The sequence below is a fragment of the Chlorocebus sabaeus genome, chromosome 23 (genome assembly GCF_047675955.1).
Source record: "Chlorocebus sabaeus isolate Y175 chromosome 23, mChlSab1.0.hap1, whole genome shotgun sequence".
NCBI classification, from domain to species: Eukaryota; Metazoa; Chordata; class Mammalia; order Primates; family Cercopithecidae; genus Chlorocebus; species Chlorocebus sabaeus.
Window position 1 is genome coordinate 2036120 of NC_132926.1, and position 15563 is coordinate 2051682.

Below are 15563 nucleotides of genomic sequence, written 5' to 3' on the forward strand. Positions count from 1 at the left end.
TTCAAATCAATAATGTAAGTTCCTACATCAAGACTCTAGAAAAAGAGGAGCAAAATAAACTCAAAGCCAGCAGAAGGAAGGAAGTAAGGGCAGAAATCAATGAATCCGTAAGCAGAAAAACAATAAAGTTAATCAAAGGGCTGGTTCTTTGAAAAGAACAATAAAATTGACACCATCTAGCAAAGAACCTCTTGACAAAGAAAAGGAAAAGACACAAATTACTAATACAGTAGTGCCCCCTTATTTGTAGTTACCCTCAGTCAACCATGGTCTGAACATATTACATGGAAAATTCCAGAAATAAACAATTCATAAGTTTTGAATTGTGCACCATTCTGAGTAGTGTGATGAAATCACACGTCATCCCACCCTTTTCCTCCTGGGACATGAATCATCCCTTTGTCCAACATTTGTGCTGTATTTATGCTGCCCGTTAGTCACTTAGTAGCCATCTCAGTCATCAGATCAACTGTCAGTGTCACTGTGCTTGTGTTCAGGTAACCCTTATTTTACCTCTCTCTTTTTTTTTTTGGAGACAGAGTCTTGCTCTGTCACCCAGGCTGGAGTGCAGTGGCACAATCTCAGCTCACTGCAGCCTCTGCCTCCTGGTTCAAGTGATTCTTCTCCCTCAGCCACCCAAGTAGCTGGGATTACAGGCATGAGCCACCATGCCCAGCTAATTTTTGCATTTTTAGTAGAGACAGGGTTTCACCATGTTGGCCAGGCTGGTCTCGAACTCCTGACCTCAAGTGATCCGCCTGCCTCAGCCTCCCAAAGTGCTGGGATTATAGGCGTGAACCACCGCACCCAGCCTATTTTACTTCTTAATGGCCCCAAAGTACCTGAGTAGTGATGCAGGCAATTCAGATATGGCAAACAGAAGCTGTAAAGTACCCCCTTTAAATGATGAGGTGAAAGTTCTCAAATTAAGGGAAAAAAAATGTATGCTGAGATTACTAAGATCTACAGTAAGAACAAACTCATCCATGAAACTTTGAAGAAAGAAAAATAAATTCTTGCTAGTTTTGCCATTGCATCTCAAACTGATGGTGCTTAGTTAAGATGGAAAAGGGATCCAAGGCAAGTATGCATAGGATTCCGTACTATCTACAGTTTCAGGCAGCCACAAGGGGACTTAGAATGTATCCCCCACAGATAATAGGGGACTACTGTACCAGGAGTAAAACAGGATATCACTAACGACTACAGACATTGAAAAGATAAGAGAACACGACAAACAACTCCATACACATGAATTTGACAATTTAAATGAAATGGACTAATTCCTCAAAAAACACAAATTACCACAACTTGACATAAAATAGATAATTTGAATAGCCCTACAACTATTAAATAAATTGAATTTATAATTTTAAAACTCCAAAAAATGAAGTCTCCAGGCTCAAATGGTTACACTGGAGACTTCTACCAAACGCTTAAAGAATTAACACTAGTTCTGCACAATCCTCCTGATTCATTTTATGAAGCCAGTTATCTCAGTCAGTTTGGGCTGCCATAACGAAATACCTTAGACTGGGTAATTCATAAAAAACAGACATTTTCTTACCACTGAGTTAAAAACATATATATATTTTTTCTACAGTTTCAGAGGCCAGAAGTCCAAGATGAAGGCAGATCCTGTGTCTGGTGAGGGCTGCTCTCTGCTTCCAAAGTGGAGCCTTCTTGCTGTGTCCTCACATGGCAGAAGAGGCAAATGCAGTGTCCTCATATGGCAGATGGGCAAAAAGGGGCCAGACTAGCTCCCCCCAGCCCTTTTATAAGGGCACTAATCCCATCCGTGAGGGTGGAACCTCATGGCCTAATTGCCTCCTACAGACCCCGTCTGTTAGTTAACACTGTTGCATTAGGGATTATGTTTCAACATGAATTTTTCAGGGACACAAACATCCAAACCATGGCACCAGTACTACTCTGATACTAAAACCAAAAACAGTACCAAAAAAAGAAAATATAGGCCAATATCCCTCAGGAATATAGACACAAGAATCCTTAACAAAATAAGCAAATAGAGTTCAGCAATATATAAAAATAATTATACGTCATGACTAAGTGAGTTCATTCCAAGGATGCGAAGCTGTTCAATATTTGAAATTCAATCAGTGTAATTCACTATACTAAACAGCTAAAGAAGCAAAGACACATGATTATATTAATCAATGCAGAAAAAGGATTTGACAAATTTCTACACGCATTTACAGTAAAAACTCTCAGAAACTAGTAATAGAAGGGAATTTATCAGCATGACAGGTTGCATCTACAGAAATGCTTCTGCAAACATTATTTTTAACAGTGGAAGATTTAATGCTTTCCTCCTAAGACCAGTAACAAGGAAAGGATGTTCACTCTTCCCCACTCTTAGTCATCATAGTAATGGAAGATCTAGTTAGTGCAATAAGGCAAGAACAGGAAATAACACACAAATCAGAAAGAAAAATTAACGCTGTCCCTATTTGCAGATCATGAGGGAAAAAAATCCCAAGGAATCTATAAAAACTCCTAGAACTAATAAGGGATTCAGCAAGGTTGCAGAATACAAGATGCACATGGAGAAGTCAACCGTGTTTCTACGTATGAGCAATGAATATGCGCACACTGAAACCAAAACTATAATACCATTTACAATCACTCACACACGAAAATGTAGGTGGAAATCTAACAAAACATGCACAGGACGTAGATGCTAAAAATTAATGCTGATGAAAGAAATCAAGGAAGATGTAGATAAATGGAGACATAAAATGTTCACGAACGGGAAGACTGCGTAGCAAAGGTATTAATTCTCCTCCCAGAATTTAAGTATAGGTTTAATGCAATTCCTACCCAAATCCCAGCAAGACTCTTTGTAAGATAGAGATGAGATTCTCCTAAAATTTGTATGGGAAGGCAAAGGAACTAGAATTGCTAAAACAATCTTGAAAAGGATTCATGGGAGGAATGAGTCTGCTTGATGTTAAGGCTGATATTATAGAGCTACGGTCATTAAGACAGCACAGTATTAGGGGAGGGATAGATACATGGTCAATGGGACAGAACAGAGAACCCAGAAAGAGATCCACACAAGTATATCAGGTGATTTTTGACAAAAAAAAAAAAAAAAAAAAACTCAATGGAGGAAAGCTAGCCCTCCAACAAACAGTGCTGGAGCATCCAGGCATCCACAGACCACAGACCAACACATGAACCCCAGCCCAAGCCTCACACCTTATACACATAATTAGCTCAGCATGGATCACAGACTAAAATGTAAAATGTAAACCCATACAACTTTTAGCAGGGAAAAGCAAGAGATAATCCTCAGAATATAGGGCTAGATAAAGAGTTTCTTATTCCAAATATGCCACTATTATATGACCCAGCCATTGCATTCTTGGGCAGTTAGTTATTCTAGAGAAATGAAGACTCATGTATTTATACGTCATTTGAAGTGAGTTTCACACAGAAGCAAAAGCCCTTATGCAAATATCATAGAGCTATGGTCATTAAGACAGCACAGTATTAGGGGAGGGATGGACACATGCAACAATGGGACAGGATAGAGAACCCAGAAAGAGACCCACACAAATACACCAGGTGTAGAACAGGTGATTATCATCTGGGTGTAGAACAGGTTATTATCATCTGGGTGTAGAACAGGTTACCATCAACCATAGTTGTGAAATTTCACTTCATTTTCTGTCTAGGTCTTTATTTGGCTTCTTATGAAAGTGAGAGCCCAGAGAACCAAACAGAAAAAGAGAGATGGAAATCTCTAAGGTGAGTCTTCGTGCCGAGATGGGGCCTGGGGGCTGCTTGGGACCAGGACAGGGCCGAGGGGCTTCAGAGATACCCAGGTCATCAGCCTCCTGGGAGCCTGAGCAGCCCACAGTGGGGCGGGGCGGGATCAAGCCATGGTCGTAGGATGAGGAGAGGAGGCTGAGCCTGTGACCCCCCCTCCACAGCTGGTGGCTGCCTCTGTGGGCAGTCAAGATGCATGTCCCAGGGACAGGGACTCCCAGTCTATATTTTTATGCCAGACAGTGGGACACACGCCCCACCTCCTTCTTGCTCAGCGTGTTAACACGTCCGAGTGGCGGTCGGAAATGATCCATAGCAGTGGACTTCGAGGACTGGCCACAGGGATTTGCAGAACATCCCTTGGGGCAGGAGGCCGGCTCTCCTCAGCGCACTGAGAAGATGGCTGTGCTGGAGAGCCGTCTAACCAGGGTGGGAGCTCCAGGCTCTCACCACTGCCCGACATGCTTAAATCTGCAGATCTTCTATTTTGGGGAAGACATGAAAGCGCTGAGCTGAGGGAGGAGGAAGAGATGGAGCCGGCAGAAGCCGTCCACAGCCCTGCCTCGGATGGCCCAGCGGGCAGAGGCGGGGGAGCGCCTCACTACTTTGCAAATGCCGACCCCGTGGCCTGCTGCCCCTCACAGTGGCCATACAGGCACAGGAGACCTTTTGTGAGACTTCAGCCCTGGCAGGACCCAGGGCCTCCAGACGTGTGGGTGGCACATGCCTTGGGGACATCCTGCCTTCAGGACTGTGGGGCCTGGTCAGTCTGTCCATCTTCGGCAAGGACACAACACTGCCCCAGAGGGTGGGGCCACTGCAAGCTTGAGACCTTGCTTGGTGACATGTGCCACTTTGGCCACCACCCACAGCCTGTCACCAGGTGGCTTGGGAACTTCTGGAACCACAGCAGGCATCATGGTGCGAAGTGAGATGCCCGTGCCAGTCCCGAGCCCACCGGCGGCCACTGCCATTCCGCCCATGGTCCCTCACCCTGCCTTGCCGACGAGCTTGTCTCTGCAGCCCTAGGTACCTGCTTCCTGGACGCTGCTGGCCCCAGGAGATAGCTTTCTGATAACAGCTGTGGAACGGGTCAGCAGGACAAACTGGACACCCGGAGTCACAGTGTGTACACGGCAGTCCCGCCACCCAGCCCCTTGTAAACTCTAGTCCCTATAAACACACCCGTACACCCTGCCTATCCGTCTCTGACCCGCCGGCCTGAGATGACCTTTGGCCAGGATGCCTGGCGGGTTTTCAACTCAGCCCGGGGAATGTTGTAGCCACAGTTCTAGGCATGGGACCGGGACACCGTTTCCCATCCAGGGACCCGTGTCGTGCTCACAGAGCCTGGTGCATGGTGGATGCTCAGCTAACCTTTGGGGAGGGATACCCAGAGCCTTGCCTGTGCCTGGTGCCCCTTGTCCAGAGCAGGGCATGAGGAAGCCAGTAAAACCCCCTCAGCCCACCAGCAGGCCCCTCCCACAGCCCCACCCAGTCTGTTTCCAGCCCCTCACAAACTGAGCCAGCAAGCAGTGGGCTGGGGAGCAGCTGAGACCCCACCTGATGCGTGACAAGGTCATTTAGTCAGGAAATCAGGGAGTACATTTGCACCCCCTTTCCTGGTCAGGGCCTGCTGGGGGTGCGGATGGGTTGGGGAGGGAGCACTGGGGTGCACTGACTGACCCACCCTGGCCCACTCTAGGCCATGTCAGGCCCCTCAGAAGTGGGGTCCCACTCAGGATCAGACTTGGCTGTCCTAGACTTGGTTCCAATATGGTGAACAGGCAGAGACAGGGCCACCAGCAGCCCCGGTGCCTCAGCCAACTCAGGGACTCTGCCTGGTGAGCCAGGACCGCAGCAAGGCCCAGAAGGGCCCGGCAGAGGCCCAGGGCCTGCACATCAGGGCCGAGCAGAATCTGCCCTGCACCCCCCAGCCCACCCCTTCCATCTGAGACCCCAGGGCGGGCAAGTCGTGGAGAGGTGGGGGCAGGGCTCACAGGGCCCAGGCAGAGCCCTGGAGGCCAAACCCCAGGAGTTTGGGGGGTTCCAGGAGCTGGTTAGAGCCACCTTCTCACCCTCATCCCTACCTGACACCCGCAGTCCCTGGCACCCCTTGGGCAACATGAGAAAAGCCCACTGCAGAGGTCAGCGGGGACCGTCCCTGCCTCCTGGCTGCACCCGTATGCTGTTCCTACTGCCTGACATGCCGTTCCCCACCTTGTCGATCCAGTCAGAGCTGCAGCCTCAGGTGCAGGGCCCATCTCCCAGAAGCCATTCCTGACAGCAGCCCCCCAGTGGCCCAGCGCAGGATGGCTATCAGGATGGCCAGGTGAAGGTGGGTGCCCCGAGGCTCACCCCAGCAGGGGAGGCTCTGGGGCAGGAGGGAAGGAGGCAGCCCACAGCCAACGCCGTGGAGAAGGCAGGGCTGGGGGCTCAGGCTGAGGACATGTGTGCCTCAGGATCCTCCAAGGGGCCTTCACCCTGGCTCTGCACCCCTCTGAGCGGCTGCTGGGTGCCAGGGCCTGGTGCAGCCAGAGGGCATGAGCTCCCTCAGAGGACCCGCCCAGACCCGGTGTTCCTTCTCCAGGTGCAGCCTCGGAGCCCAGGGAGGCCTTGCCCACAGCCACACAGTCTGCTCCTTGGCTCATGGCCCTTCCCTGCAGAGGCGTCTTTGTTCTCCTGTAGTCCTGGCTCCAGTGTCATGGCCAGCCAGATGGGACGGCCCCCAGGGGCTCCACAGGGCAGGGCCTGTGCCTGTGGGGCAGGTGTCAGCAGCGCAGGTGGTGCCCAGGACTAATGCCTGTGAGCGCAGCATGGCACTAGGTGATGTGAACCCCTAACACCACTGAGTCGAACGCAGGCACGAGGCGGGGCCTGGCCATGGGCTCTCCTTCACCACCTAGGCTTCTCCAGGGAGGGAGCTGGGGTGGGGTGGAGCCTGCAGACCGGAAGATTCTTCCCTGACTGGGGCTTGCCTCAGAGGCCCTGGGCCTGGCTGGGGTTCCAAATTGATTCATTCTCACATGGGGGACCCGTGGGTTCTCTGAAACCCCTGCCCCCCATCACTGCATCACTGGTGACTGCCCTCCGCCCCAAGCAGTTCCTTGGGAAATGGTGTCTTGGTTCTGGCTGCTGGAACAGAATACCAGAGGCTGGGTAATTCATAAACAACAGGAATGCATTGCTTATAACTCTGGGGGTTGGGAAGTCCAAGATCAAGGCACCAGCAGATTCAGTGTCTGGCCCCTCACAGGTGGTGCCATCTGCGTGCCCTCACATGGAAGGGGTGTGCAGCTGCCTCCAGCCCCTTTTATGAGGGCACTAAGCCCATTCACAAGGCCAGCGCTCCCATGACTTAACCACTCCCCAAAAGACCCCACCTCTTAATACCCTCACACTGGGGGTTCCGTTTCAACATGGGAACTGGGGAGGTTACCAACATGAGACCACATCAGGCATCTCCATCGTGGCCAGCACCTTAGCCTGGGAACTCAGCCACATCCAGCCCTCTGCAAAACCCATGCAGCCCCCAGAGCAGAACCCCAGATAATCGCAAAGGTGTGAGTAGGGCTGTCCCAGGAACTGTCATGGTCCCCTTCCCTAACAACTCAGGGACAGATAAACAAATGCTGACATGGACCCTCATCCTTCAAATCCCTCAGGCAGGCATCAGACCTCAGGCCTCTGCGTCTCCCAACCCTGCAGGGTTCCTGAGTGGTTCTCCAGGAGGGGCAACCCCCTCAGCCCTTGGAAGTACCCCGTGCACCCACAGCACCCTCCAAGCAATGCCCTCCCCAGTTTCCAGCTCCCGATCACTGACTCACCCACCCATGGGTCAAGGAGGTGAGCAGCTGGGATCTCAGTCAAGAGCGCCAGTTGGGATGTGTCTCAGCTGAAGGCTCATACTTCATACCTGGAAACTCAAACGCTTCCCCATGACATCGAGCCTCAGGCCAGTGCTTCACCTGCAGCCTAACAAACCCCGCCAGGTAGGTGCTGTCGTCATGCCCCTTGGCAAGTCGGGAACAGAGGCTCAGAAAGGCTAAGCAACTGCTCATGGACAACAGCATGGAGAGGGGGTCGTGCAGGGTCCATTGCCTCCACAGCTCTGCTTCTAACCATGGTGTGGAGCAGAGGGGCTTCTGCTGCCACCTAGGCTTCCCACAGTCACACGGTGACATGTGTCTTTCCTCTGCTCCTGCCTGCTCCTCTTTTGCAGGTCCCTGAGTCCCCTGGTGTCCCCTGATGTTTCAGGAGGACCCTGCACTGTCCCATTCATGCTTAAGACAAAATCTGCCTCTGCCCAGCTCCCCTCCTGCACCTGCCCTGGCCCTCCGCGGGCCCTGCTGGGTAAAACCATGCCTCATACCCAGCCATACAGAAAAGCAGGCCTCACTCCCTATCACGCCAGCCTCCATCCCCAGGCACCCAGGCTGCGTGGCTCATGGCCTGCTGCACAGAGTCTTCAGTGAAAAGGGCCCCATTTTCACTCCCCAGGACTCAGGTTGGGGTCCTGGGGCCCTAGGCCAGGAGATGGATCCAGTAGGGAAACGTCAAAAGGCATGATGAGAGGCCCCTCAACCACAGCGGGGCCCTGGCCTGTGGCTGGGTGGGGTGCCTGACACTGTCGTCTTCAGCATCCCACCCTGCGCCTCCAGGTAGGACGGGAGAGATGGGAAGGTTAAGTGGAATGAAGGGATCTAGGGCATAAGCTGTCCCCACTACAGCCCAGCAGACCTTTACCCAGTGGGCAAGCTGAGAGCAGTTCAGCAAAGGAGGAGACAGAAATCCCACGCGTCAGGGCAGAGAGCAACGGCAGGAAACAGCGGCAGAGGCCAGCAGTAAAGATCCCCACAGGACGGACCAACGAGCTTGAAGTTTACCCCAAAGGCTCTAGGGGAGCCAGTGAAGAGTTTCGGGGGTGGCAGTAACATGGTCAGTTTTAGAAAGATCTCTGATCGCTTTTGACCCAACACTTCCACTTTTATAACCTAAACTAAGCGAAAAAATCTGAGATCAGCACATTATTTGCATAACAGAGACGTCACAAATGGCCTCCACAGTCCTACTCCTGTGCCAGCATGTGGATTTGCTCCTCAGCCCAGCCCAGCCCTTGGAAAGCCCAGCTGAAGGCCCCTAACCAGCAGGAGCCTGAGCCCTTTCTTGCAGCCTCCGTGGGAGATAGATGTGCGCTCCTGGCCTTACGCGGGATGGACTGACACTGAAGGGCTGGTGGGACAATAAGACTAGTGCATCGACCGGGCACGGCGGCCCACACCTGGAATTGCAGCACTTTGGGGGTGGATCACTTGAGGTCAGAAGTTCAAGACCAGCCTGGCCAACATAGTGAAAACATGGCGAAAACCCGTCTCTCCTACAAAACACAAAAACTTAGCTGGGTGTGGTGGCGCATGCCTGTAATCACAGCTTCTCAGAAGGCGGAGGTGGGAGAATCACTGGAACCCAGGAGGTGGAGATTGCAGTGAGCCAAGATTGTGCCACTGCACTCCAGCCTGGAGACAGAGCAAGACTCCATTAAAAAAAAAAAAAAAGAAGGAAGACAGGAAGGAAGACTAGTGCCTCATAGGGGGCAGAAAGCTTCTCAATGAATTACTCGCTGCTATTGGTTTTGTGGACAGTTGCACCCCACTATTTAAATAATGATTTACCCTTCTGGATTAAAATATAAACAAAGGCCAGGCATGGTAGCTCACGTCTGTAATCCCAGCACTTTGGGAGGCCGAGGAGGGTGAATCACTTGAGCCCAGATGTTTGAGACCAACCTGGGCAACATAGTGAGACCCCATCTCTACAAAAAATTTAAAAATTAGCCAGGCGTGGTGGTAATGGTACATACCTGTGCTCCCAGCCACTCAGGAAGCTGAGGTAGAGGATTGCTTGAGCCCAGGAGGTCGAGGCTGCAGTAAGCTATGATTGCATCACTGCATTCCAGCCTGTGTAGCAGAATAAGACCCTGTCTCAAAAGAAAGAAAGAAAGAAAAGAAACATAAATGAAACACAGCAATTTAGAGCACAGTTTGGTTTAAATCAAGGGCCGATAGCACTCATGTAGACAACCTCTGCATCTAGAACATGTCTTTACAGTCGATCGTTTGATCTTATACATCGAGACCCTTCACAGGGAACCTGCCAGGAGGCTACTGAAGACCTGGATAAAGGGTCTATGTGGCAACACTCAGAAAGAAGGTAACTGAGCCCTGGAAATTCAAATGTTTAGAGGTTGAAGAAATAAGGAAATCCATTAAGGGCATTGAGAAAAGAGTTTCTGAAAGTTAAGAAGGAAACCACGGAAGAGACAGAAGCTGTCACAGAAAGACGCAAGGAGCAGCAGCCACCCAGCTGCGTCAAATGCTGCTTAAAAAGTCCAATAAGAACCAGGAGCTGGCCCGTGGGTTGGGCAATGTGGACATCAATAGTGACCTCGAAAGGAATTTCAGTGAAATGTTGGGGATGAAAGTCGACTTGAAGATGATTCCAAAGCAGATGGAAAGACCAACTATCCAATGGAAAAATGGATAAGAAACGGTTCGCAGAAGAGGAAACGTACATGGCTCAAAGATGTACGAAGATGCTCACAGTGGCCAGGCGTGGGGGCTTACTCCCGTAATCCCAGCACTGTGGGAGGCAAAGGCAGGCGGATCACGAGGTCAGGAGATCGAGACCATCCTGGCTAACACGGTGAAACCCCGTCTCTACTAAAAATACAAAAAAAATCCGGGCGTGGTGGCGGCGCCTGTAGTCCCAGCTACTCGGGAGGCTGAGGCAGGAGAATGGCGTGAACCCGGGAGGCGGGGCTTGGAGTGAGCCGAGATCGCAGCACTGCACTCCAGCCTGGGCAACAGAGCGAGACTCCGTCTCAAAAAAAACAAAACAAACAAACAAAAAAAGATGCTCATGGTGATAGAAACGTTCAAATTCTCTGAAAGAAGGCCACATTGATATGCCATTTTTACCTCTTAGCTTGACAGAAAAATAGTAATGTTCTGAAGCACAGCAGGGGAAACAAGCACTTGTGATTGCTGTTTGGAGTGTAAATTGAGGCTCTCCCATGGAGGTGGATTTGGTGGTTGCCATCAAAATTATAGGCCAGGCGCGGTGGCTCACGCCTGTAATCCCAGCACTTTGGGAGGCTGAGGTGGGTGGATCACCTGAGGTTTGGAGCTCAAGACCAGCCTGGGCAACACAGTGAAGCCCCATTTCTACTAAAAATACAAAAAATTAGCCAGGCGCGGTGGCAGGAGCCTGTAATCCCAGCTATTCAGGAGGCTGAGGCAGGAGAATCACTTGAACCCTGGGGGCAGAGGTTACAGTGAGCCGAGATCGTGCCATTGCACTCCAGCCTGGGCAACAAGAGCTAAACTCCATCTCAGAAAATAAAAAAATAAAAACAAAAAAATACAAAATTACAAACATGTGGATGCTGTGGCATGGCAATGTCCCTTCTACGAAGTGACCTTCCTTCACCCTTACACACCTGCAAATGAAGTCTGCATACAGCTGTTCATCGCAGCAGTGTTTGACAGCAAAAGATTGGAAACAACCCATGTCCATAAATAGGAAGCTGGGAAAATACATCCCCGTGTGTCTCCCCATGGAACACTCCGCAGCTGTAATAAGGATGCTTCATGTACGGACGTGGAAAGGCACCCTCACCCCACAATGGACAGACCAGCCCACCAGCGTGGTTCAGTGGTCCCACAAATCCTTGCCAACACCTAGTGTCAGGATTATGTTCCTGCAGCGAGATGTATGCCACCAAAATGAGGAAATAAACCAAGAAAGATGATGTGGGTCAGCAGTCACAAGACCCAACGCAGGGAGCGAACAGGAAGTCCTGGGAGACAGCCTCTGTTCAGCACCAGCAGATGAGAGCCAGTGGGAGGACAGGGCTCCAGGAGAAGCCCGAACGGAGACAGAGCTGGCAGGCGTGACTGTCCTGATCCTTACCACAGAGTGCCTCTGGCAAACAGAAAATATGAAAGGAAGGGGAGTGGGAATGGTAGCTTCTGTTAAAAAGCCTTTTTACACTAAATTATTTTTAAGTACTACTTTGATTTTTTTTTTAATTGATTTTAAGCTGGGCATGGTGGCTTATGCCTGGAATTCCAGCACTTAGGGAGGCAGGAGGATAACTTGATGTCAGGCGTTCAAGACCAGCCTGGGCAACATAGTGAGACCTTGTCTCTACAAACAATTTAAAACTTAGCCAGGAATAGTGGCACACACCTGTAGTCCCAGCTACTTGGGAGGCCGAGGTGGGGGGATAGCTTGAGCCCAGGAGTTCAAGGCTGCAGTGAGCTATAATTGAACCACTGCGCTCCAGCCTGAGTGACAGAATGAGACCCTGTCTCCCATCCCCCCAGAAAAACACTTTACAACCAAAAAGTGCAGTAAATCACTGTAGGGGGTAGGGTAGAGTTCCCAAATATGAGAGGGCCTGTAGCCTAGCAAGAGAGCTCTGCACCCAGAGAACTGAGCAGGAAAACGGGCAAGGGGAGGACACAGACAGGGAAAGGTGGGTCTCTCTCAAATGTGATGTTCCTCCAAAATAATAGCATCCCAGACACACACAGCTCCCAGAGGAGGAAACGCCCTGGGGCCCAGGCCAGGGAGGGAGAGCCAGGGAGCTCCTCAGGGCAGTGGGGATGAAGGGTATTTGCCCAGCATCAGGAGTAGGAATCTCAAAGGGCAGGCAGAGGAGAGGAGATGAGGGAGCCCTATGGACCCCCTTCCCAGCAAAACGAGTGCAAGGGGTAAAAATGATTTTTTTAAGTCTCCGGAAATTGTCTTTTTTTTTTTTTGACACAGAGTCTCGCTCTGTTGCCCAGGGTGGAGTGCAGTAGCGCTATCTTGGCCCACTGCAACCTCCACCTCCTGGGTTCCAGCAATAATTCTCCTGCCTCAGCCTCCTGAGTAGCTGGGATTACAGGCATGCGCCACCACGCCCGGCTATATTTTTTTTGTATTTTTAGTAGAGACAGGGTTTCACCATGTTGGTCAGGCTGATCTTGAACTCCTGACCTCATAATCTGCCTGCCTTGGCCTCCCATGCTGGGATTACAGGCGTGAGCCACCATGCCCGGCCCGGAAATTGTCTTAAAAGCGTAGACCGAATGAAGAAAAACTGATTCAAGAAAAACCTACTGAAGCTTGGTAAGAACAGTGAGCACTATGACATTTGAACTATTACCACTTCCTCACTCATCACTCTCAGCTCAGAGTGACAAACGCTCTGTGCCGGGTGGGAGCAGCCAACAACACAGAGCTCCCAGGCGAGGCCACCAGACCTCCACGGGACGGGCGGCTGCCAGCGTCTGTGCCCACACCACCCAGCTCTGTGTCCAAAGCTAAATCCTGAGCAAGCACAGCAGAGAGGTCAGGGCCTTCCTCCAGCCAGCCCCTCCATCGCAGAGTGGAGACTCTGCTCTGGGCACTTCGGTCTGAGAACACCGAGTCAGGCTGGCTCCAGCTCACTCAGGGTGGAAATTCCACGCTGGGAGAGGCAAGCCAGGAAGATCAGAGGCTACAGTCCCCACCCAATCCACTCATCAAGCAAGGGTGTCACTCTGAGAAAGTAGGCCGTTGTCCCTACCACCCACAGTGAAGCAGTGACTGAGGAATTTTGCCCAGGAGAGGAGAGGCAAGGCACAGGGCAGACAGCGTCTAAGCTCTCCCCAAAGGAATTGCCTTTATTTGAACACAGTGTAGGTAAGTTCAAGGCTAAGGGCACTCAAAAAACAATAGAGAGGCTAGGTGCGGAGGCCCTTGCCTGTAATCTTAGCACTTTAGGAGGCCGAAGTGGGTGGATCACCTGAGCTCAGAAGTTTGAGGCCAGCCTGGCCAAGATGGTGAAACCCCATCTTTACCAAAACTATAAAAAATTAGCCTGGTATGGTGGCACATGCCTGTAATCCCAGCTACGTGGGAGGCTGAGGCAGGAGAATCGTTTGAACCCAGGAGGCGGAGATTGCAGTGAGCTAAGATTGTGCCACTGCCCTCCAGCCTGGGCGACAGAGCTGGAGTGTCTAAAAACAAAACAAAACCAATAGAGAACGTGTTGGTAAGCGATTAATAGATAACTAGCAGCTTCAACAGAGCAACCAGCCGAACCATAAGCCAGCCAATTTACCAGATAGAACCATGGAGAAAAGCAGCTACAAAGAGCCCTCCTAGGGTCAGAATGAACCTCAAAGACTGGCCTGGAAAACTGCCCCTGCACAGGCGCCTGCATTTAATTGAATCAAACTGTGGTGAAATGTAGGTCCCGGGACACCGTCATAACAGGAGAACAATCATCCAGCAATTGGTGGCGCCTAACAGCTGGTGTGAGACCAACAAAGGCAGTTAACAGAATTATGAGGGGAAGGGCCAGCCAAAGAGAGCCCTGCTAAAGCCACCGCCACCCCAGGATGACTGTGCGGACGCCCAAGCCTCCCTCTGAGGAGCGACAGCAGAGGCATCACCTTGCAAGTGAAACAGACCGCATTAAAATAGCCCAGTTAAGTCTCATGCTTTTCCCTGACACGTGGCCTGCACCTGAGGCCTTTGCTCTCGACTTTTTGGCCAATTGGCCAGTAAAACTTTATTTGCCAAAACAGGCAGCCAGCCTGTGGGCAGTAGCTTCTGATTTAATTTTTTAAAACACTGCCTTGTTTATCCTGATTCCCTCCCGCGCCTTGGCATCCCTGGGAAGTTGTTTACTTGAGAGGTCACAAGGGTCCGGGGGCGGTGGCTCACACTTGTAATCCCAGCACTTTGGGAGGCCGAGGTGGGGGGTATCGTTTGCGGTCAGGAGTTCGAGACCAGCCTGGCCAACACGGTGAAACCCCGTTTCTACTAAAAATACAAAAATTAGCCGGGCGTGGTGGTGCGCGCCTGTAATCCCAGCTACTCAGGAGACTGAGGCAGGAGAATGGCTTGAACCCGGGAGGCGGAGGTTGCGGTGAGCCGAGATCTCACCACTGCCCTCCAGACACAGCGAGACTCCGTCTCAAAAAAAAAAAAAAAAAAAAAAAAAAAAAAGAGGCCGAGGCTCCAGCCGGCCCGCGCCGAACCGCCAGGGGGCGCCCCCGCTCAGGCACGGCCCACTCGGCCCAGCATGAGGCCGCGGCACCGGGTCCCTGAAGCCGCGCTGGGCGTCGCGATGGCCGGGCCTCAGGCTGGATCCTCACCCTCCTCTGGCGGCAGCCGCCCTCCCCACGCCTGCCCCATCCACTGCCACCAACCTGTGTCCGTTTCCCCCCGAGACGCCCTGGGATCTGTTCCCTCCTCCCCTCCCGGAGCCCTCCCCAGGTCTGGCCTCCGCTGCTCCCGCCGCCCGAGGTTTTCCTCACGTTGTGATTTGAGGGCCTCGCAGCGTGGAGGCCTGACCTGAAATCAGAGCTGACGACGCTTCCTTCCCGCCGCGGGTTCCCGCCGCCGGACCAGCTTCCCGGGAGCCGGTGACGAGCTGCACCGAGCGCCCTGGCGGCCCCTGCGGGTTCGTGGCTGAGGACGCGCCTCTCACCTCCCGCGCCGGAAGCCGGAGGAGCAGAAAACGCAGCCATCGAGGTTAGTGATATTTTAATGCCATGTTTTTGAAAGGTAAAGTTAATGAAAACGTCCATGAACAAAATAACAACGTTTTAAATAAAGACGGGATTCGATTTTGTTGTTGTTGTTGTTGTTGTTGTTGTTGTTTGACGGAGTCTCGCTCTGTGGCCCAGGCTGGAGCGCAGTGGCGCGATCTCGGCTCAGCGCGACCT

At 51.6% G+C, this 15563-nt stretch overlaps 1 protein-coding gene across 1 annotated transcript in view; it reads left to right on the forward strand.

Moving 5' to 3' along the window:
* The window catches only part of RASGEF1C (RasGEF domain family member 1C), a 110410-nt gene extending 105418 nt beyond the window's left edge, over positions 1 to 4992 (forward strand). The window contains exons 13-14 of the mRNA XM_008015540.3: positions 3702 to 3774; positions 4273 to 4992. Coding sequence (XP_008013731.3) covers positions 3702 to 3774; positions 4273 to 4297 — 98 coding nt within the window. The 3' untranslated portion in view covers positions 4298 to 4992. The remainder of the gene's footprint in view (positions 1 to 3701; positions 3775 to 4272) is intronic.
* The last annotated feature ends 10571 nt before the right edge of the window (positions 4993 to 15563 follow it).